The sequence below is a fragment of the Corapipo altera genome, unplaced genomic scaffold, assembly GCF_003945725.1.
Source record: "Corapipo altera isolate COAL_440 unplaced genomic scaffold, ASM394572v1 57, whole genome shotgun sequence".
NCBI lineage: Eukaryota > Metazoa > Chordata > Aves > Passeriformes > Pipridae > Corapipo > Corapipo altera.
Window position 1 is genome coordinate 5,348,703 of NW_020884905.1, and position 23,869 is coordinate 5,372,571.

The window sequence follows — 23,869 nt, forward strand, 5'->3', positions numbered from 1 at the left end:
GCGCGGTCGGGGGCGCGGACAGGGCCCGGCGCCGCCGCTCTCACATCGCCGCGCTCACCCCGCCCGCGCCGTCCCTGCTGGTGCCGTCACCGCCCCGCCTCTCCCGCAACTCGATTGGCCCTGCGCATCCGGTGCCCCGCCCCCAACGCCTTGGCCCCGCCTCCCCGGCTCTGAGCTGCCGGAGCGGGGCGATGTCCCGCCTACATGCGTCCCTTCCTGATTGGAGTGTACGTCTTGACGTCCCGCCCACCTGCCCACGCTCATTGGACACAGGCACCACGGCGCTTAGGAAAATCACAATGGTATTGGTCAGATTGGCTGTCAGTCACCGGGGCCGGGGGTAGAAGTGCCGGATGGCAGCGACTCCCCAGAAAGGAATAAGGGCCTTTTTTGGGCCAACGTCCGCAGTGCCCGACCAGGGCTGAGGATCGGCAGCTCCTCTAACCTCGCTGTGAAGCCCTGCTGTGAACATATATTTTCCGTAGAATTCCAGGTGACGTTCTGCGTTAGCTGTTCCTGCCGGCGGTGCCGGGGGTTGGGGGCGAGTCTGTGCTCTCCCGCATCAGGCAGTGTCCGGGTCAGCCGCGCTGGGCGGGGTTCTCGCGCGGCCCGGCGGCGCTGCGAAAGCCGCTCCAGCACCGCGATGGCGGCGGCCGAGCCGTGGGCGCGGCGCTGGCCCTGCTGGCCCTGCTGGCCCTTCTGGCTCCTGGGGCTGCAGGCGGTGAGAGCTGGGGCCGGCATGTGCGCGCGGGACCGAGAGCGGCTGCGATTCCTGAAAGAGGGCGGGTGCGAGGGTGGGGTGGGGGCGGAGTGAGACGTGTCCCGGTGCGGGCGGCGGCCGCTCTCTGCCCATCCCGTTCCTCTCCTGCCTCCGCCACCGCTTCTTCTGCTCTCCTTGTTGGAGGCTGGTTTCTGCTTCACAGTTTGTATCAGTGCTGCTTTTGCTTTAATGTATTAGATTATCTGGTATGAAAGCAAAGCAATAGTGCAACGTATATTTGTAGTCAAAGCTTTGAAGGAGAAAATGCTGGTGAAATGAGGCGCATCACTGGCTAAGTATTGTTATCTTGTTCTGTTGAGAATTCAGCTTCTGAAGTGTGAGAGTTCTTTTTATTTACACTTACTATTTCAGGATAATATAAAAGTTAGGGTTCTGAAATTTGAGAGAAAATAATGAGGAGAGAGAACTTCTCTCTTTTATTTATTTTTCTTTTCTTCCCCTCATGATTTTGTTCTCAAGCTGTTTTGAGCTTGTCGTGTAACCAAAACTTCTTCCCTGAGGGATTCGCTTGTAAGGGAGTCTTTACTTATTTTCATACTCGGTTTGGTTTTTGCTTGGTTCCCACTGCACCTCCCCAAAACAGAGTATTGGCCTTATATTTGCAGGTGCTTTGGGGGTCTGCTGGGGAAAGAAGTGAGGGGTGTGGCTGGTGGAAGCAAAGTGACAATGCCAGGAACACCATTTTTGCTCCAAGGTGAACAGATCCAAAAGTGAGGGAAAAATGGCAGTAAAGCATGAAAGGGGTGAATGGCGAACAGGAAGGTGCAAGAAAACTGCTTTAGGTACTACCATCATAAATTTAATAAGTGAACAATAATTTAAATGTATCTTTGGCAGGGTTTATCGTCAAGTTGCACCAGAGTAGGTTTAGTTTAGATATTAAGAATAATGTCTTCACTGAAAGGGTGGTCAGGCATTGGAATGGGCTGTCCAGGGAAGTGGTGGAATCGCCATCCCTGAAAGTGTTCAAAAGGTGTGTGGATGTGGCACTTGGGGTATGGTTTAGTGGTGGACACAGTGGTGCTGGATTAATGGTTAGGCTCAATGATGACCTTAGAGGTCTTTCCCAACCTTAATGATTCTACAAAAACAAACTCCAAATGTCGTTTAAGTGCTGTGAAAGTTGGTGACATTATTTTTGCTGCCCATAAAAAGCAGAACTGGTGTTTTACATAGAAGCCATGGAATTGAATTGCCTATTTTAATGTATTACTAAAAAATCAGAATTGCAGGTTCTTACCTACACTTCCACTTTTCATATGTAATTTTTCTTTAACATTAATGTAAAGATGAAGTTAAAATCCTACTTGTGTGCCCTGTTGAGCGGTTTGGTCTGTGTAGTCCCTCCCTGGTTGTGTTTTTCCCATACTTACTTTAGAAGAGTGTTTTCAGTGATATGAAATTTACTGCAATTGTTTTGAAAGAGCAGGCTTTGGAAAGCTGTAGCCATGTGCATTTCAGCTGATTCCTTATGTTTGGGTTTTCCTCTTAACTTGTGAATAGGAAAACAGTAGAGTTATCAGAAGTGTATATAAATTAATTTTGGCAGGTCTGATACCTCAAAATGTATGTATCATGACTGTCTGGACTTGACTCTTAGTTCAAGACTTCAAAATAAGGTGGTTTTTGAACCTATGGGCTGACTGTTAGGCATTACTGTAAAACAGTCACAAGAGACTTAGTTCTTTCTCATCATTAAAGCATGTAAAGTCTTCTTTAAAAAAAAAAATCAATGCTAAAAAATATCATTGTCTTGACTTTCAGGTAAGTGTATATGGAGCACAGCTGTCATCAGAAGCTTGCAGAGAGCTGGGCTTCTCCAGTAACTTGCTGTGCAGTTCTTGCAATCTTCTTGGACAGTTCAATCTGAATCAGTTGGATCCATTCTGCAGGGAGTGCTGCCAAGAAGAAGCTCAGTTGGAAACTAGAAAGGTGAGTTTTGGACCAAATCCTTTGTGGAATAATTCAACATGTTATGTTTATGAAACTTAACATAACATGTTGAAACTTTGCATTTTAAAAATATATGAGAGTCTGCATTATACTTTCAAGAGGAAAATGCAACATTTTATTCATAGCCCAATGAACATATATAGGATCCAGATTTGCAGACTTGCCATAGTGCTCTAAAATAATGTCCCTCTACAAACAGGAGAATCTTTGGTTCTTTGTCAGCCCTTCTCTGGTGTGAAGTGACCATATTTAGGAACTGTGTCCAGCTTTTCTGAAGGGGAAGATGTATGGAATTTGAAGAGGGCAAAAGAAGAGGATAAGGAGACAGGTGTTACTGATCACAGCCCTTGCTTGGTCATTGACCCATAATATCATGGCCAGGACAGCTTAGCTCAGTCCTGAGGAACAAAAGGCTGGTGCAGCTGCCAGGTGAGCTCCTGAAGTGGCACAAACCTGACAGAAGCAGGACTGCTCAACTCCATTCTGCAGCAGTGAGAACAGCTAGATATTTTGGGAATGATCTTGCTCAGAGCCCATGCTGTGCTTTAGTCAGTTAAATTAAGGCAAAAGCTTTCCTTTATCTGTAGTAAATAAATATCTGTGTTCCTTAAGGTGTATCATCAAGAAAGAATTTTTAGAGTTCTTGAAAAGAATACATATTTCTAATATGTGGTAATTTAAGATTACAGCATCATTTTTAATATTCTTATGAATACCGTTTAAGAAAGTGGAAATTTTTTTATACTGTTACCGCTTCTTAGAAATGTGTTTTTCAGATTTGGTGATTGTTTTGTGGGTTTAATTTTTTTTTTAAGCTTGTAGTCAGTAATTTCTCTTGAAGTCTAGCCAGTGGAAAATTAGTGTTGGGAGAAATGACTGTTAATATTATCTTAACATATCGTATTGAGAATCATCACAGTTTGGATTGACTTGTATTTTAATATAGTGCTGTTTGTAACAGTTGCCTGTAATTGACCTTAAGATTTTACTGTTACATAAAAATTAACAATATAATTTATAGTAGCTTCTTAATTTTCATGATATGCATGCAGAATAGAAAAACTGAATGCTGCCTTTAGCTATAGTTTTTCCCATTCCCTCTTTTTTTTTTTTCGGGTTACCATAGAAATCTTCTTTCTAATGAAAATTTGATAGTAAAGAGTAAATGGATGTCAAAAGTCTTAAAAGGGTTTTTTTCATACCCTCTTGCTTGTAGAACTTTTAATCTTACTCTGAAAACCTGCATCTTGATGTAAGATGTTTGAATTGCTGATTTGTAGCCTTGTACGTCGCTGAGTTCCAGAGCAGTGATGCTCTGGGTTTTGCTAATGCTGTGACTACGTGCTTGAACATCCTCAAAGTGCAGGAGTCTTTTTTTCTGAGCCATGATTCCCGTACATGATGTAGCTTGTTCATTATATGAGCAGGTATTTGCTCCCATGGTGTGGGACAGCATGTTCATAGTCTGTGCTACAACCGGATTTGCAAACTAAAGAATTCCAGGGCCAGCCTCAGGATTTGAATTTAATTCTCTTTGCAAGTGTGTGGCAAATATTAGAAACAGGGAAAGCAGGAGTTAATTTATGGCGTGACTTGTGCCTGAGTTTTAAATGAGAATGTAAAGTTTAAGGGGATAGCACATCTATCTGAGAATTTTTATGTAATTGCTACTTTTCACAAATGATCTGTGAAATATCCTCAGGGCTAAAAGTACTTTGTGCTGCATGGTATCAGTGCAACCTCCAATGAGATGTTTACAGATTTGAACTGTTTCATAGCCTTGAAAGATGTTTATTAATCCTGGTTTTGTTATTGGTCCAGTAGTTTGTGAATTGAGATTATGGAAAATAGCTGTGAGGTACTCTTGTTACCCAGAATTTGTCTTGCTCCAAACTTCTGCTGACACCTGTCCAGTGAAATATTTTAATTACTTCAGAATTGGACTGTGGGTAAAATGAAAAACATGTTTTGGTTATTTTCTCTTCCTCTAGAGATTTTGTATGCAGTTTCACACTAATTCAGAAGCTAGCTTAAATAGTATTGCTTTAGACAGCTGCAAGTTTTAAGCCTCAGTCTGTCAGATGCAGAATACTGCTGGTGTGTAAAATGTAGAAGGATGAAATGGAGGTGAAGCTAACTGTGCATGAAATTGTAGTAGCAGGAGAGATTGTCCATATTTTGCAGTAGCTGAAAATAGCTGCACTCCATCTGCAGCTTCACTTAGTCTGTGTGATCATTTCAGACGTAGCTATAAGCATATTCCATTAATTGTGTATTATAATCTTAGATTTATCTCAACAATATATGCGTGTCAAAATCCAAATTGATTTTAAAAATCAGCTCTGTGATAAAATGTGCAATACATTAAATTTCCCAGTTGCACTGTGCAGGATTGCCACAACCTGCACAAGTTATCACTATGTCTAAATGGAGCTTTGAAATATATTTTTGCTCACGGAGATGTGTTGAACTTCAGCATTTTAAATTTCTGCTGTCAAGTACTTGTCATTTTGTAGTGTTATGGTGTTTGGTGACTTAGAAAACACAACATCAGGTGTAAGCAAAAGTTGAGTAATGAAAATGGATGGTTCAGATGGCAAGTTGTCATGGGTAACTTCACGCGTGTCTATCGTACACTATTTCTAAATAGTTTATGTTTCTGCTGTGAAACAAGGCAAACAGTGATACAGAAGTCTATATGCATAATTCTGAAGTTCCATGGAGATGGAGACTGCTCCATTCCACAAGTTTAAGCAAAAAGTCTAAAATCCTGAGATTTTTAGCAAGTTTCTTGCATGTATTCAGGGTTATCAAAATACGCTAAACTGTCAAAGCATGGTTTAATCATTTATTGAAATATCTAACCTCTGCATTGCTAAGGTAATGAGAAGTTTAGGGTTATTTCTCACCAAATTTGTAATAGATGTAACAATATAAGTAACTAAAATATTTCAGAAACTTGAAATGGATTGCGCTCTAAGAGGGGAGGAAGTTAATGCAAGGCTATAGACATAACCCCACTAGCAGTAGACAAACAGAGTGGATGAGACTTAGAAAATAGCGGTATTTAGAGACTTTAAATACTGTGTTTTCTCAACATCTTGAAAAATGCTGAAAAGGGAGAACCACCTGGGGAGAAAATCCTGCAAATGCATACTGTAACACTCTAGAAAATGGAGGGAAAAGTCAAATCACAACAGTGGAACGTTTCCTAGATTTTTAGTGTTGATTTCTGCTTACCATCTGGGTAGAGGTGTCTGCACTGCAGTTACATTGATCAGAAGGTGTGGCATAGGCATCTTTGCATGCCTGTTCCCCAGTGTCACATTGTAACGAGTGCTGTACTTAATCAGGTACTGGGACATTTCTGCAGGAAGATGGTATCATGTTTTCACTGCATAAAGCCATTCTTTTCCTTGAAAGTCCTTGGTACTTGAAATTGTGGGAAGTCATTTTAAGGCATGAATGATTTGGTCTGTTTCAGTGCTGCAAAAACACAGAACTTCTGGTCTGTCAAAAGTGCAGCCTGAACTCTGAACCCCTTTTTCATTATGATGAATATTACTTACATTCTCCTTATGATGTATTTTGGCCATAATTTAAAACCCTTTCTTTGCATAGAGTTAGCGTTGAATCCCTCTATGAAATGAAATAAATATTTTCTGTAATATTAGTAATAAACATGACCATTGTCGTCATGACTATGTACTACTTCTATGAAAAAAAAATCAAATGGAATGCTTTCTTAAAATTCTACCCTTTTACATGTACAGACTTCTTAAGTGTGCTGTTATAAATTACAAGCAGAAATAAGGTGACATTCTTGTTGAGACTTACTTTTTAAAACTCAGAATAGTTTACAAAACTCACAGTAATTACTGGAAGTAGAATAACTTGAAGTGCTTTTAATGCTTCAGGCTACTCCTGTGTAACCCAATTTACATTCATTTTTCAGTTGTTTTTTTTTTCTTTTCATTTCACTAATTAAAGTGCCACACTCAAATTACTGTTGGCTGCCTGCTTGTTCTGCCAGAGGCTCTGAATATGAATAGTTCCAGTGAAGCAATCTCATCTCCTAGTTTTCAACTCGATGGTTAAAAACAGAGAACTCCTTAGAATGCATTGACATCTCAGTGGGGTAATGTAACTGTAAGTCATATCAATGCTTGTGGAAACAAATTAGAATTTTAGTTTACTTCTAGCTGTTTCTCAAAACCCACATCTTTTTCTGTCTTTTGATGTGTTTTGTAAAGTCTTTTGACTGCTTTGTTAAAAAAACAAATTGTGCTTTTACATAACTGTACTCCTTATTTATAACATGGTACATAAAAATGGTTCACATTCGTTGTTTTTTTTATCAAGTGTGACTTTCAAAATAGTGTAATTCAATGACAGTGTATTTTATTTAACACCCAAGTAAATAATCAGAACTCTGTAATTAGGTCTAATATGTCATATGATCTTCCTTCAAAGTTTGCTATTAACTAAGAAGTGTCCCATACAGGAATAATTTGATGAGAAGTATTGATAGGGAAATTAGGGGAATTGAGCTGACTGTGTTCCCTCTAATTGAGACAGTCTCTTAGGAGAGTACTGCTGCCTCAGAATATTGTGCACAACCATTCCTTGTACTAAAAATGTGCTGCAGTGGATGTCCTTCTCAAGAACTTTACCATGTACAGTCTTTCCCTTCCTTCTGTACATGATGTTATCAGCAGTGAAAATTAATGTTGACAAACAGTAGTCCTAGATAAGGAAGGTGCAGATAGCTGGTCAGTGCCTAAGACAGAAATTTACCATCTTTTGTTTGTCTCAGATTCACCAAAGGTTCATCTCTGTCAGATAAACTGAGATAAAATACATTATCTGTCTGTAACAGGGCAAGCCTTACCTGTGGGAGACCTCTATCAAGTCTTATCAGTGAAAAAGAAAACGTTGGGGAAACTATAAATCTGAATTTGATAAATGTGAATTTAAGTTGTTAATGTGCATCTATGCTGGGGAATGGATGAGGTTTAGCTAATTAAGGCTGACCTTCATCTAGATAAAGTACTGGCATTTGACTCTAAATTTGTTGAAAAAACTTCAAAAATTAAAGGTTTCAAAATTAATGAAATGCGTGAGGTCAGATGAATAGCTCATGAGATCTGTTCTCTTTTCAACTCTAAGGTCCTTTCTTTTTTAATAAAAGCATATATTCTGGAGAATAAAAGAGCTGTTCAGGGATTATACTTCTAGAGGTAAGTAGATGCTTAAATAGAATCAGATGGTATATTCCAAAATTGAAACTTGAACTATTAACTTTCTATTTCTACTTTTTTGCTTGCCTAATTCTGCACATTAGGTCTAAGTGAGAGCCTGTACACAGGAGCCCTTTTTCTGCTCTTCTTTTCCATTCCACCTCCACTGAAATTGGGCATTCACACCACCAAGTTCCAGAGGTCTAAAGTTGATGGTTGCTCAGCTTCTGCATTTTCTCTCTCACCCTTGTGCCATATCTCTTGCTCACATGACCTTACACCAAACCATTTCATAGAGCAAAGTTAACTAAGATAGTCTGCCAGAAATGGAAGTTGTTTTGGAATTTTTCAGTGGTTATTGGATTTAAACAGCAAAAACATTTAAATAATCCTGCAAGGAGGATATTGTTAAACACAAAAATAAACCACTTAAATGGATGACACGTTTCCTGTATTCTGGAGAATGTAACACTAATGCACCACTATGTTTTGTATGTACAGAATGAAAAAGTTGAGTCTGCTGCTCAAAGCAGAACTCAAAGTTCCGAGGATCTCCAAGAATGCAGATTCTACAACCTTTCTTAGTAAATTGTTTCAGTGCTTAAACATCCTCATTGTGACTTTTTTTTCACCCTCATATTCAGTTGGAATTTCCTTCTCTGCAAATAAATGAGAGCTTAGTTCAGAGGAACTTGCCTGTAATACATACCACTGATCACAGGAATAGCACTGATTCACTTAAGTGGTTTTTGACTGTTAGACTCTTGTTTCCAAGCTCTTATTTGGAGTTAGGCATCACCCTTCACAGGATAATGAGTTGTCAATGGGAGAAGTTGCTTTGTTGCTAAATTTACTGATGACATCAGTTTGGAATGATGTGTGTGTAGTAATAACTTTACTGGCTTTCTGTATCACAGAGCAGTAATTCATAATGTTCCTGGCAGTGAGGCTTTCTCTGTTAACTCACAGATTCTTACTCATGTTCTGCCTCCAGGAAAAAGAAAGACTAGAGTGATTTTGAAAACTTTGAACTGTCCATATAAATACCATACATTGTCTCCCATAGAAGAAAAAATATTTTATAGTTTATATCTCAGTGTATATTTTTTTAAAGTAATTTAGTTTTCTACTAAAAGTCACAAATGAACTGGTAGTTAGAGGAGTTTAGGAAAACACAGAAGAAACTTGCAACAAAATCTCTTTTTGTTATAACTTCATTTCTCAGAAGAACAAATATTGATCAACATGTTGGTTTGCTCTCTGGGTGGATGGATGGAACACAGTAAAAATTTGCACACCTTTCAAAAAAAGAGATCATTCACCCTATCTTCCAACAGTACCAGTTTTTACATACCAAGCAACTTAGGCCATTAAGAATAATAATATCAATATTTTTCCTGACATTTTTTGAAATAATAGTTTGAGTTGATAGGATATAAGGAGGTCTCTTCATCAGATCTGGTTATAATATAAGATGAAATCAAAATTGACAGTGAATCTCATAAAAAAATTGTTTGCATTGGAAAGAAACTAGTTGTTGGTCAGTATTTAGTGGAAGATTGTTTTGTACCTGAGGCAAGCAAAAATTCCAGAGTTTTAGCTGTAGTCATAAGTTGTGCTTTACTGCTTATTCTCAGAGCTTAACTGTACTTTTTAAATAGTTTGATATTAGGAGAGAACAATACACAGATATCAGGGAGAATCCAGGTACCATGAGGCAGCTATTGACCATCGTGTGGCTTTATCTTAACAGCCCCTTCCGTTTGATTTCTTAAGACATGCTGATACTGTGGTTTTTTCAGCTGATTGCAAACAACTGCACAAATCCAGTTTGAGTGACACTTTGTAACCTGTGTTAGGCAAGGTCAGGCTTAGTCATTAGTTAGAAGAAACCAGTCTGCAAGACACTGGTGTCATAGAAGTAAAATTAGGTATAACTTTTTGTATTTTATGCAACTTTTTTGTCACCTTTGATCTAGCATAATTTTATTACGATCAAGGAGCATTCTGTGTTAAGTACCACTTTTTGCAGTTCAGTTTGATCTGTAAACAGTAATGGTTACATAGCAGGAATGCAATTTTTCTTCTGCAGTGTTCACCATGAGAAACTGTGATAACAATACCTTATCTGTGCATAAATGAGACACCATTGGAATTGTCTTGCAGAAATTGCTTCAATTCCCTTCCTAAGAGCAGGTGAAATGTTTCCTTTCATCCAAGTTAAAGTTCCTTGGTTTTACTTACTGGAACAATTATTTTTACAATGCCTATTTTTATTTAGCACAATTCTTATGTAAATGGTGGTATTCTGCTGTAATTGCCACTTTGCTTCTTCATTAAAGCAAATATGACCAATAGTGTGGTTTTCTTCTTCTCAGTTGTGCAGAGCCATCTTGATTACATCAGTACGAACTGTAACAAGAGGTTCAGGTGCTTTACTAAAGCTTTTGAATGAAATTGAACTCAAGTTGATGCTTTGGAAAAGGTGAGGGAAGAGTTCAGATATTGTCACAATAGAAAGACAGAAAGCATGCTATTAGAATGTTGTAAAAAAAACTAAGTTCTTTTTATAGATACAGGCATGAATTGGCCTGGAAATCATAACAGCATTTGCTTTGGATGTTGGCATGGACACTAGTAATAGTTTAGAGGGTCTTTATTTCGTTCTTTATAGTACTAAACTTCACTTAAACAAGTGAAGCATTACTTTAAAATGAACTAACTGACGAGTTAAGCATTGTGTAATGGACTGACTCGAGATGTTTATATGCCTCCATACTGAGTGATACATGTCATTCTTAGTAATGCTTGAACACAGTGACTGCCTTCACAAGAAGTTTTGGAGAACATCTGCTCTGGACACAATGAGATGTTAGCAGCAGTAGATATTAACAAGTGTGCTTTTGTGGTGGGCTAAGTGATGCAAATAAACCTGTGCTTCTTGCAAAAGACACCTTTCTTTAGAGTTATAAATGAAGCCAATTGAATCTTCTTTCATTCTAGTCTAGCCATCGAGAGCAGCTGTTTGTCCCAGCATGAATCTAAACTTTTTTTGTACCAGCACAGTTGGGTTTCAATTATGGCAGAGTTACAAGCTCAAAATTTGGACATCAATAATTGAGCTGTTTTCTTTGTTAAACTTCTATCAGATATTGGCCAGGAGTTACAAACTGGGAGTAGTGAGTAATTACAAAATGTCTTACATATTTTGGATTCTTATAGTGATTTTGTTCCATAAAAATCCGTGTTTGAAAGGAAGAAAATAACTGTAAGAATTATGTGGAGTAATGAGAATTCAAAAATGCTCATTTGACCATTGTCCTAAATTTGAGTATGCTTAGTTATACACTTGCATAAAATAGTTAATTAACTAGATAGAAGGCTATTTATTCCTTTGTACATTTCCTTATACTGACTTCTTGATAGAAAAGTGCAGATAACTGTCAGTATGAGAGAACCAGTATAAATGTTCATTGGATTAGTGAGTGTGCAAACTAATATCTAAATCTTGGATGGCTGATAGAATTGTTATTGAATGTTTTTTAAAGAATAACAAATAGAGACAAGGTAAGTGAAGCTTATCACTGTTCTGTATTTCCTCCGTGTTTGCAATTGCTTCGTGTTTTAATTCCAGAGGAACTTTAATTATGCAAGCTAGTATGTGAGCTGTTTATCACTGCCTTTTTTAATTAAAACCTTTATTTGAGTGGTGAAAAAGCTTTTAAAAAATCTGGTATTTTTGATCTCTTGAGTATTATTTCATAGTACTTCAGGGTTTTAATGGTCAAATCTTAGGATTTTATCTTACATTTTCAACTAGACATGCAATTTATCTGTAGTTGAACAAATTTCTGAGCTGCTGTTCTGAACAGATAATGCAGTGTAACATTTTCTGTTCAGTTTCCCATTTAAGTAATGATCATTGATTAGTTCACACCAAGGGAGAAGTGGTAATTTCCCTCCAAGTGATTAGAGTATTTCTTATGTTCTAATTCACAGTATTTAGACAAATATTGAGTTGGACCTGAATTCAGAATATTCATATTCCGAAATTAAATTGTATTTCTGAGACTTTGTTAATATCTTAGGGAAAGAAGAAACAGTTTTCCAGTTCCTAGCCCGTAATTCCCATTGTAACATGTCTGATTGCAATTTTTTTGTTAAATGAAGCTTTGCTTACAGCAACTGTGCATCTCAAATTATCTTTTTTTTTTTCTAGTTTTACATTTTTAGTGTAATGAATGAAAATTATCATGGATCTTGAGTGAACAGTCAGTTGTTGCATAAATCAGAGACAGGTCTGGAATTGTGATTCTGTTTAGTATCTTATTTGTAATGGGCATCAATGCAATAGCATATTGTCTCCTCAAAGAGAAATAGTTCAACAGATAACACACCATATATAAACTAATAATTTAGATTATTTTTGTCATTAACAGCTTCTCTTTACTATTACAGCTTTATGCAGGAGCTGTCCTAGAGGTATGTGGATGAAAATTGGGAAGGTTCCCTCAAGTCCAAGGTAAGTAAACCACTGCTATTCTTTCAAATATGAAATACTGTCACAGTTGAATGACAAAATGTGCTTTTAAGTACTATTGCAAGTAGTCATAAATTTAGTGTATCGGTAAAGTTACATTGACCTGAGACTCATGAAACTGGTCTCCAATAATTGATAGATGAATTTATATTGTGCACTTGTGGAACTACTTTATTTTCACAGATCCTGCCATATAATTGTTTTATCAGTGGATAATGACAGTCAACTAAAGGGAATGGAATACAGTAGTGTAAAAGGAAAATCAGTACCATCAGTGCGTGGTGGGAGAAAGCAGCAGGAAAAGAATCTGTGAGAAATTTCAAACTGGACTTTTCTTATAAACTGGGGAAGAGCTTAGGTGATAGCAGTACTTTGGTTATTTGGGGGGTTTTTCCTGTGATGAAGACCCTAATACTGTACTTTGGACATCATTGGACATAAAGACTAATCTAGCTTTAGAATTAAAAATTACACAAACAGCATGTTTCCATCTACCATGGGCAGTATTAATACCTGCCTGTTTAAAGGTTGGCTGACAAACAAGTAAAAAAAAAAAAAAACAAAGAAAGGGGTTTAAAACAGGTTACAATTTATATAAGTTACGCAGCAGCCTGTCACATGTACCCACACATAGTTCAGTTGAATGACTGCAAGACCAGAGCAAAGTTATTTTCTCTTTTCCACTGTTTAAAATGTCAAAATAAGAATTGTTTAAATGACTTGTCCTTCTTCAGGGGCGTGAGGAGATTAACTTTGTAAGCACAGGAATCCCTATTATCTCCATGACCCTTCAAATTTAGCAAACATAAAAACATTCTCAACTGTTGCCCATTCACTCAGCTGCTTTATGGTTGTGAATTTGTAACAGTTAAGTGTTCCTTTGAGCTATAGGTTTGAAGGAAAAGCTCAATCTGTTAGCCTGACCCCAGCCTGCAATATGTCCTCCATTATCTTCATGTGTAGGTCCTTAAAAGGGAACGGCCCTCACACCATGAAATGTGTTCCAAAGACTTGGAACGGTGCAAAAGGAAAAACTTGAAAATTTTGAATAGGTTTTTTTTCCTTTCAATCCTTGGTTATCTAAACTTGCTCAAATAATTACAGTCCATTAATCATATAGCTTACTTTTTAAAAGTAAGTGGCTTTACCACAGCTGAATAAATTTCAGTGTTTCTTAAGCAGATATCTAGTTTGACTACCCTTTTTTCTTTGGTACAATAAGAATTAAAAAATGACTGAGTAGCGCACTTAAATTTCTCTTTTGCCTTTTCATCACCGATTTCTGCATCTTCTCAATCTAAGTTTTTCTTGACCAAATTTACTGCTAGGATATTAGAACAGGTCAGAAGGTGGGATATATTTTAAGAGCATACTTAAAAATTTTAAAAAGCGGTAGAATATATTCTTCGAGCTAGTGTTTGTCTTCACACTACTATTGGTCTCAGAATACTTTTACTTAGATTTTCTCTTTGATTTTAACTTCTCTCAGAAACAGTATCTAATGTCTCCATCTTAGGACATTAACATTCAAGAAGTGTTTCTTATTTCAGCTTTTCACTTGGATGTTTGCTGCAGAAGTTAGGTTGCCTGAAAGGCACGCTGCTGCTTTTGAAGCACTGTCTTGGTAGGCTTCATTGAACTGTGTAGCCTGTCATTGACAGGTCTCATCACAAATAATTGATTTCTTTTCCATAGCTTCTGTGAGGATTTTTTAAAGTTTGTTTGGGTGTGTTTGGGGTTTTTTCCAGAATATACACAAAATGATGCTGTTAATTGCAGGGCTGTGTATGTATTAGAATACATGGATTAGTGTATGTTACTCCTGTAACTGTGAAGTTAAGTACCTTTAAGTACCTGTGTAAATTGTTTTGTCACTTGGCAGTCCCACAGACTTTATGTGTCTCAGACTACTGGATTATATTTTATTTGACCAAAGAGTGAACAGTGTTATTTTGGTTTTGGTTTTGTTTGTTGGTTTTTTTTTTAATTATGAGATTCACATTTTTAAATAATTAGGGATTAAAATCAGCCAAATTAATAAAGGTTTGTAAAAGTTACACAGTTGGGAAAAACTGTAGGTTGCTCATGGTTACTAAATGCAATATTCTGTGGTCCTTCTGTATCAAGGTTTCTTTCAGAATTACTGGTTACATAATTTTTAGCTATAAACAGTTGCTGAATACACCTGTGTGCCTGAAATGTGAGAATCATTACACATGGAATATATTTGTAGATACTGGGAGAGCAAAGAAGTGAGAAGTGATGAAAAAAATCTAGTCCTCAGCTAGAGGATGAAAAAGTTTAGTCTTCAGCAAGATTATCTCAGTCTTAAACTGAATGTTATTCTTTGTAATGTCACAGCAAACTGCTAAATACTTCTGTGAATGTGGCCAAGGATGTCTATTAGGGTTTTCAAATATAGCTTCTTGTGATAAGTCTGGTAACAAACCACATTTCTGTACATCTCTTTTAAGTTTAGTACTGAACTATTTTTCCTGATAAATTTCCCTTAAAAATAAATTGCTCCATTATAAATGCTGTACTCTAATTCTTATATTACATATATTTTGAAGTTGTTCTCTGTAAAACTGTTCTTAAATATTTATTGTTTAAAAGCACTCCATCAAAGTGCTTCTGAAACATTGAAAACCTAAGTGACAAGTTTCACAGATGAAGCAATACCTTATTATACCAAGTAACACAAAATGTGACAGTTTTTGGCTGACACCCATAAAGCTGAGATTCTGGAATAGAATAGTAAATTATGAGGGTCAGTGATTAATCTAGCATATTTGTTTTAAATTGAGTTTTCAGTGGCAACTGTGTTCTGTTCACAATGAGATAGGAGATCAGTGTTTAGACTCTTACATTCTTTCTAGTTTGTTTGACAAAAACTGAATTAGGCTGGGTTTTTTCATTGAACATTTCATTTGTATTTCTCTGAATTCTTGTTTTACCAATAAAATAATTCTCACCTCTCCCTGTGTGACTCTAAGTTAAGAAATAGATGTGCTCCCAGCAAATCTGTTATGGAAACAGAGTCCTTAATCCTTGAACTCATATAGTAGCCAGTTATATTAGACCTTCTGACTTCAGAGTCAGTAAGCACTATTATATTGCCCAAGTTCTGCAAGTGTGAGGGGAATTCTTTTAGCTACTAAAATGTAGTTTCTTTTGGGGCTGTATTGTATGAGGTAAGATCACTAATTTCCTAGTTATTTTAATCTGTAGTTCATAAATATTGATAAAAGAAAGTCAGAAAATTATATTAACCTTAAATCTTGCATTGATAGAAGCATTAGTAGAACACTTGCTAAGAAATGTGGATATTATAATGGGAGACATGCATCACTTTATCATAATCTTTTGTAAACAGATGATACACAAATTAAAACAATACTTCTCTTCAGATTCAGAAAAGTCTCTTGCCCAACTGCTTATACAAAGTACCCTGTCTTTGGGGTTTTGTGAAGTTTGTTCTTCAGGCTTGATTGGAGCTCTGCCTTGGATTGGTTTCTGAAAGCATGTGGTGCTTTGTATAAAACCATGAACAGCTGCATTGTAACTTGACTAACAGACTGCAAATAGTAGTTATTGATGTGCCATATGAATTCTTAAGTTTAAATTTTTATCTCAAACTGAGGTCCCTGGAAGGTAAAGAGCTATAGTCATTAAAATGTAAATGAGTGCTTGATGTGTGCTGTAGTTCAGTCTTTTTGCAAGGCTCTCATGGTGTCCTTAGAAGCAGGCTCATGCCATCTTCAAAACTGCAGAGCATGTATTTGTCCCCAAAACAAATTTTTAAAGAGTCTGAGGAAAGACAGTAATGCTTTTGGTGTGCCTGTATTGCCAGTGATTTACATATTCACATTTTGAGCAAATATTGCTAGTTGTCTTAGCAATGCTTAGCTATTGGTGACATTATTAAATGTTGGGATTTCCTGTCTTCATAAAATATGCCTCTATTGCTCTTCCTTTTGTTTTGGTTGCATTTCTTTTTCATAGGTTTAACACTTGATAATTGGCAATGTCTCAATAAACCCCTTTTTTAATTCAAGTTCATTTCAGGTACAAAATGGTCAAGTTCTTTGTGCCTTTTCTATGTACAATTCTGTGACATTATGCACAAACTTGTGTTTCCAGTAAAACTATTTACTTTCAAACAGATTGTGGCTAATAATTCAGCGCCAGATAAGCAGACTACCCTTTGTTTCAATAGCTTATCTGAAGTAATATTACATTTGCTTTCTGTTTATTGAAATTAACTCAGAACAACTCTTCATTGTGCCTGGGGAGATGTGGTGTCATGCCCATATTGGGTCAGACTCCTGCTGTATCCTGATGTACCTAAGAGGATAGTGCAGGTGTGTGTGTGCATATACATAGACTTGCTGTTTGGGCCACAGTGGTGCTTAATGTCCTTAATAATCTCCACTTAGGACTCTTAACTTTAGTCCCAACAGAACTAGTTTTCACAGACTTTCTTAAAACAAAGAGGTGTTATATATCAAAACAAAGGGACGTTATAACAATAGCAGTGAATTCTCCATTCTACTGTGTTCATAGGTAGAGGCTGCTTTTAGGTCTTTAGAAGCACTGTTCAGTATTACCTCTGTCTGCAAAACAGTTTGATGTGGGGCAGGCTTTAAAGTGATCATACAGACCTCTTAGTTGTAGTTGATTGTGTGGCAATACAGTCTGCTCTGTAGGAACACCTCAGGAGTGCCTTCCAACAGAAGGCATGTGCTTTGGTATTGCACATGTTTTAAAAGAGCATAAGGTAAAGTGATTTTGCAAAGCTGTCAGTAGAACAGCTCTCGTAGTCTGGTGTTTAATTCACCAGAACACTGTGTCATGGCACCAAGCTCAGAGTTCATCTTACAGGAGTCAAATTGGAAAATGTCTCCCCTGCTCACCCGTGGATGGATTAGAGAAATGCTTGTTTCTCTGTAGTGTGTAATTTCTAAAGCAGCTACAGAGAGAAGAAAATGGGGAAATAACTAGGATTTCAGTATTAGACAACAAAGTACTAAATAATGGTGTAAAGATGACGTGCAAGTACCCTTTAGACACAGGAAGCAACAACGTAGATGTCAGGGCATAGAGGAGAAACTGTTGGGGCAGGGCTGAAGGTGGAGCATATATACCACATCCCATGATGAGCAAGCACTTGTGTGTCCCAAACACACAGTGTGCACTGTAGCTGTATCTGACTTCCTAACCTCACCAATTCATTTCAAAGGCTGTTAATTCAACTCAAGGACTGATTTGGTTGAAAGGAAAAAAAAGTATTTGATGGGATAATCTGTATTTTTAATGTATTGTATATCAGTATTTTAGTTTCCCATTTTAGCTTCTAAAATTCAGAATATACAAATTATTTGTACAGTGAGTGTTTTTCTTTGTTGCATTGCAAATTCAAGTGACTGATGCAGAAAGTCACTATGATCAGCATTAGAAATAAATATGCCATAACAGAAACTAATTTCGTTCCAGCTGTCTCAAATTTCAGGAAAAAGGTTCTGTAGCACTTCAGCTTTCAGAAGATTTAGACATTTGACATTGATACAAGTGTGTAATAGCTACTTTTAACGTGACAGAATGTAATGCTGCCTATAGAATACTTTCTTCTTCCACCTAATTCTGTTTCCATTTTATGTGAGCTTGTTCAGTCCAACACTGCAGCCAGAGAACAGTTGCTCATGTCCAAATGAGCTTTCATCTGTCGCTCAAGTAACAAATTCTCACACCTGTTACAAGCTTAAAGTGCTGTAACCTGAGGTAACTCCCAAAGGCTATTCTTTAATGCAGCTGAGTTCTAGAGTTCAGAGTTGCTTTGGAAACTTTATCCATTTTACTGTGCTCTCTTACCATTTTTAAGTTTTGCAATTAAAGTTATTCACTATGCTGAGTGCTTCTTACCACTTCCTATTCATATAAAGCCCTAGAGACTGACTTCAGCTTTAGATTTAAATTGAAGAAAGATGTGGAAAAATTCCTCCAGCAATAATTCAGTGTTCTGTGGACTTAACAAAACGTAAGAAATATCTTTGCCACTTTTTATGCATGTTCCTGTTGATGACAGCCAAGATGACAGGTCACAAGGACATGGGGAACACTGAAGTTGCAAATATGTCTTTGAGTTTAAATCAGACAGTATGTGAGCAAGTACTGGTTATTTAGTGCTATTTGAAATTGTTATACAGTACAGGTTACAATATGGCATTAGTGTACAGTCCTGTAGAAAGAACAAGAACAAGTTTTATCTTCTTCAGGGGCCTGGCAGCAACTTGGGCCGTTGGTATTTTTTTACCTTGTTTATACTGTGTAGTGGTTGGTGCAGCAGGCAGAGTATATGATCTTGATCTGTACTGGGAGCACAGTGGAAAAGGGAAGAAAATAAGTGCCACTCTGTATAACCATGTTAGAAAGTGTTAAGGTAACTGCAGTAATATAAAGATAGGTATAAAGATGCCAGGAGACATCTCTGCAATTACTGAGGAAAGCACTGCACTTTGTGAGGCAGTATGAAATATTAGTCCTGAGGTTGAACTCATCTCCATGGACCAGTTGGATGCAGTGCCATTTGTGAGAGATTCGTTGTGGTCTAACCTTGAAAAAGCAGCTTGAACATGCAGCCAGCACCTTTGTAAGAGTCAATCCATACTGACAGGGTTCATCCTTGGGGAGATGCTACTGACGTACTACAGGAGTGTCCTGAATCCACTTAATGTCAGTACAGATACTAAACTCAGCCTTTAGCACAGCCTGACTGCAAAAGGGAGTAATGAGGACTGTATTTTCTAAATAAATTTTAAATACCTCTAGAACTCAGGCATTCATTAGAGTAAAGTATTGGAAGGAGGGGATTATGCTCACAATTTATCCTGAAATAATTTATATTGTCTTTTCAAAGTTAAGGTTAAAGTCTGGGTTGTGCTGTAGGGATACAGAGACTGTGCTGCTGTTAATACCCACTGTTTGCTGACTAGTGCTTCAAGTGAGGAGTTGAGCAGCAGCAGCCCCACCTCAGATGGGATACTTCTCTCCGTGTAAGCTGCCTGACAGACCATGGAGTCCCTCTTAAAGCCGATTGCCTTTAGGAGTGTCAAGAGAAGAGGAGATACCAGCTTCTCCTCTTGTTTTCTGGTCTTGTTTCCTTGCTGGTTTTCAACACATAATCTCAGAGATCTCTGCAAGACAAGATTGTCTGTCTTGTTTGCAAGAATAACACCTCTACCCACAGTTTCCTCTGTGCCCTTTCCCCCCGCACTGCTGCAGTGTGTGTGGAGTGTGCTGATGAGATGGGTGTCATGCTCAGCCTCCCTCACAAAGCTTATCTGCAGCCAGATTTTGATCGCTCTAAAGCTTCCCCTCACATTTGCGCATCACAGCAGCATATGGGCCAGTCTGCTGAAGGCTGTCAGTTGTACGTGCAGATAAACTGACTTACACAGTTGCACTAGTGTTTGAGGAAAACCCAAGCAGATCTGAATCTTGTTCAGATTACCAACAAAAATAGGTGTTCCTCTGGTGTAATAAGTTTAGCATTATTAATTTTGTGAAGATATTAAGGTTTTTAACATAAAAATATCTTCTAAAGCATCATTCCAAAAGAAATAATTTGTCGAATACTAAGTTAATGCAAATCTACTTAATGCAAGTGGAGAAGAGTTTGATTTTCTTTCTTTCTTTTCTCCAACCATAGCTTTTGTCAGGAGTGATAAGCCAAAGCTCTTCAGGGGACTGCAAATCAAGGTGAGTAGTAGCCTAACTTTTTTTGCAGCTTGTTAGGAAGAATTAAGTTTGGTGGAGATAGTCCTCCTGTGGATTGTTCTCTATTTGCTGATCAGGAAATCCTTTATTAGAGGACATATATTTGCACTGCCAGTATGAATCTTTACAAGTTTCTGCTAGTTATATCAGTTTGTTTATTGCTCAGTAACCGGTACCAATTCTTTGGTGGTGGGGGGGGTTTGGTTTATTTTATTGTTGTTTGGTTTTAAGCCAAGAAAAAAATTATACTGTAACCCGTAATACCAGATGGGAAAATAATGTAAGGAATGCTTACATTCTGTCCTTACTTTGTGGATATCTTGGGTGTACTCAAGCTTATTCTGCCATAGTTTCCTTTTCTCCTGTTCTATTCTCCCCTCATTTTCTTATGGAGCTGCCATTTCCACATATTCAGTGATTCCTATATTTTTCTCCTCCCTCTCAGAATTTTCTTGCTGTGTTCTATTGTGCTGTTTTTATGTTATGGACTTCAAACATCCAGCTTTATAGAAATGCATATACTGAATGCTGTTTCTTATGACTTGCATATATGTAAAGCTGCATAAGCTGCACTGCCTTAAGTCCCAGCAATTCTTTGGTTTCCAGATCTAGTGTAAGACTTCACCTTCCTCTTAAAATCCTATGTGAACTTTGAGTGTACTTCACAGATACACATCTTGATTCTCACATCTTGTGCTCCCATCCCTATTCCCCAAATGGCACCATCTGGAATCACTTCATAGCTATGCATGGCTGCAATAAATGATTTGTCTTCTCAGCAGCAGATTCCATCTAAAACAGATTTCCTCTGTCTGTCTCACACATTCATGTCTCCATGTCCTCCAGTTTCTTTCAAAAGCTTTCTCTCCTTCTGCATGTCTGACTGTTTCTTTTTTTTTTTTTAACTTTGTAGATTTATTGAACATCAAAGCAGTCTGGACTATGATAGGTATAGAGCAGTACCAGAAAAAAAATGTTGTGCCAATTAATCTGTATTTATTTTACAAGACTTTTGGAAAACTGATTAGAGGTGCTGTTAGCTTCATTAAGTAAAACCAACTGTGTTAGCTCAGTCAAGCAAAGTGAAATACTCCTGGGGAAATCTTTCCATAAGCTGAAATGGCCAGAGCTTTTTAATACTGTTAAAAGCCTTTATCTGCGTTACATATTTGTGACTTAGTGAGTTTGCAGCAGCATTAAAGAATTGTGTTACCAGCAAAGTGTAGTAGGCACAGATACAACATGGCAGGGAAGAATGTGATTACATTAGAAATTGATAGAACTTTGACATGTTAAAGTGGCCTGAAATTTCTAAAATGTTAAAAAGGCTATTGATCACATGAGAAAGATCATTCATCTGCTTGATTCAAAAATCCAGCTTTGGTAGCTTAAAACAGTTGAAGTAAATACCGTCTTTCAAAGCCAGGCTTATGGCATTGCCTCTCTGCACATGCATTAACTGGTCTGGTGCACCAAGGAGAACAAGTAGATGTTTCTGACACACACCCTCACTCCCCTTCATTTGACTTGTTCCTCCACTTTGCTCTCTTTGACATTAAATGCAAGTCAGAAGTCTGAACTGCTTTAAGTCACTAGAGAGCAGGGGAGGTGTTAATATGGAGAATGCATTTCCTGCCCAAGGTAACTGACTCTTCTTTTTTTTTTCCCTACAGTATGTGCGTGGTTCTGACCCTGTACTAAAGCTGCTGGATGACAATGGGAACATTGCAGAAGAACTGAGCATCCTCAAGTGGAATACAGATAGTGTGGAAGAATTTCTAAGTGAAAAATTAGAACGTCTATAAATCATTGTTTTCCATCCTCTCTCTTTTTCATATTTTGTCATGGTAATCTTCTCAGATGAATTGTCCTACAATTGAAAACACATTCCAGCTTCTGTATTTGTTTTAAAATATCTGTTGTGCTGTACTAAACATCTTGTAATTAGAAGGGAAGCTTCAGCACACATATCTGACAAGTTGACAAACAATAGCTTGTCTTAACGTTATTATTTCAGCTCTTAATGCATTTATCACTAACAAAATGCCTCGTTTTAAAGTTAATTATGCAAATATCAGTTTGTTATAATTGGACCTGTTTTTACAAATGCTCTTAAAATCGAAGAGCTTCAAATAATTGAAATGATTGCCATGCTTTTTGTCTGCTGCTTTTTCTAAGGAAGTCAGAACCAAATGCAATCTTCTATCTCCCAAAGAAACTTGGCTACTAATGCCCTCTTCTTTTTTTTTGTATTTGAACTGTCCTTTTATAGAAACATTGTTTACAGTGAGTATCTAGTTCACAGGTTTTGAAGCTGATGAAGGAACTCATGCTCTGATACTGTGAAACATTTAGTAAGTACACTTTAGTGAAGACTACATAGAAAACCTCTGAGGTATATGGAAGTCAGATGTCAGGTGTGCTTTACATTAAGTGTTTTGCTTCAGAAAACATGAGCTATAAGTTTTGAAAAAGCTTTCCTTCTAACTTTCAGAAATTTATTGTAAGCCTGTTTATCAAATTAATTTAGAAACTGTTCTTTTAAAATGTATATTTTTCTTTCTCAGTTGAAATTTATGTGAACAGGGAATATAGACAGTACGTATAATGAGTCAAATCCATTAAGACTTGTCAGGTTTTTCCAGTTAGAATCAATAAATATGGTAATCAAGAATAATGTGGGGTTTTTTCTGAAGTCTAATTAGTAAATAAATTTTCCCTTTAACTACTTAATGCTCACCAGTTTTTGGGTGGCTGGGTGTTATGCTATGACTTGAAGTGGTACTCAGGTTTTGTCTTCATATAGAATTTTATATCTCAAGACCTGGGAATATATCTCAAGGAATTTATATCACTATAATTACAGATCTTATTCCCAGCTTTGGAGAAGAACTCATCAGCTTCATAGCAGAACAATAAACCTGGGACTTGAGACCACGCTAAACTATCAGGAGCAATATTCAAAGGTGATTCTTTAGGCATAGCCTTCGGAGTTTTTATTCCTGAAATACTCTTATAAACTCATAGAAGGTCTGTGCAGCTGGGTCACATGATGTCTCACTCTCATGCTATGTCTTTCACTCCTGTCCTTGTGAAACATGCTCCTGGCCTCCCAGATGACTCAGTGTGAGACAGCTGCAACAGTGGTCACCACTGTCTTGGAGAAACATAATCTGTACATAAAAAGCACAAATCTTTGCAGCTTGTGCTGACTTATTAGAGTCAAACATGGATTTGTTCCTGGGATATATGAAGTATTAGTCAGTAGAGGAGCTACAACCAAAGCGTGTGGCATGATGACCACTATTTTGGTAGCAAAAACATGCTGCCATCCACTGGTCTTTTAATATACTGAATATTCCATACTTCTCATTCCTGTGTTTGCCAGCAAGGGATTTCAGTTTCTGTATGGATGATTAAGTGTGCTGTTTTAGCAGAATATTTTAACCTCATCCTTCTCTCCAGCTTTAGGTCCTCTTTATCATGCAACAGAGAGATTGTTTTCTTCATTTGATATTTACCTAATATTTTTCTCTGCTTCTTTGTGATTCCTTCCTTCTCCTTAACATGACAGCCAGT

General features: G+C 37.5%; 2 protein-coding genes across 2 annotated transcripts in view; one reads left to right on the forward strand and one right to left on the reverse strand.

Annotated features, from left to right (window-relative positions):
- The window catches only part of HS2ST1 (heparan sulfate 2-O-sulfotransferase 1), a 108,615-nt gene that overhangs the window by 77,573 nt on the left and 7,173 nt on the right, over positions 1–23,869 (reverse strand). The window lies entirely within an intron of this gene.
- On the forward strand, positions 615–23,023 carry SELENOF (selenoprotein F). Its single transcript, XM_027651616.1, has 5 exons — positions 615–721; positions 2,546–2,713; positions 12,433–12,496; positions 20,223–20,272; positions 21,964–23,023. The coding sequence occupies exons 1-5, from the start codon at positions 644–646 to the stop codon at positions 22,093–22,095; spliced, it is 492 nt and encodes a 163-aa protein (XP_027507417.1). The 5' UTR covers positions 615–643; the 3' UTR covers positions 22,096–23,023.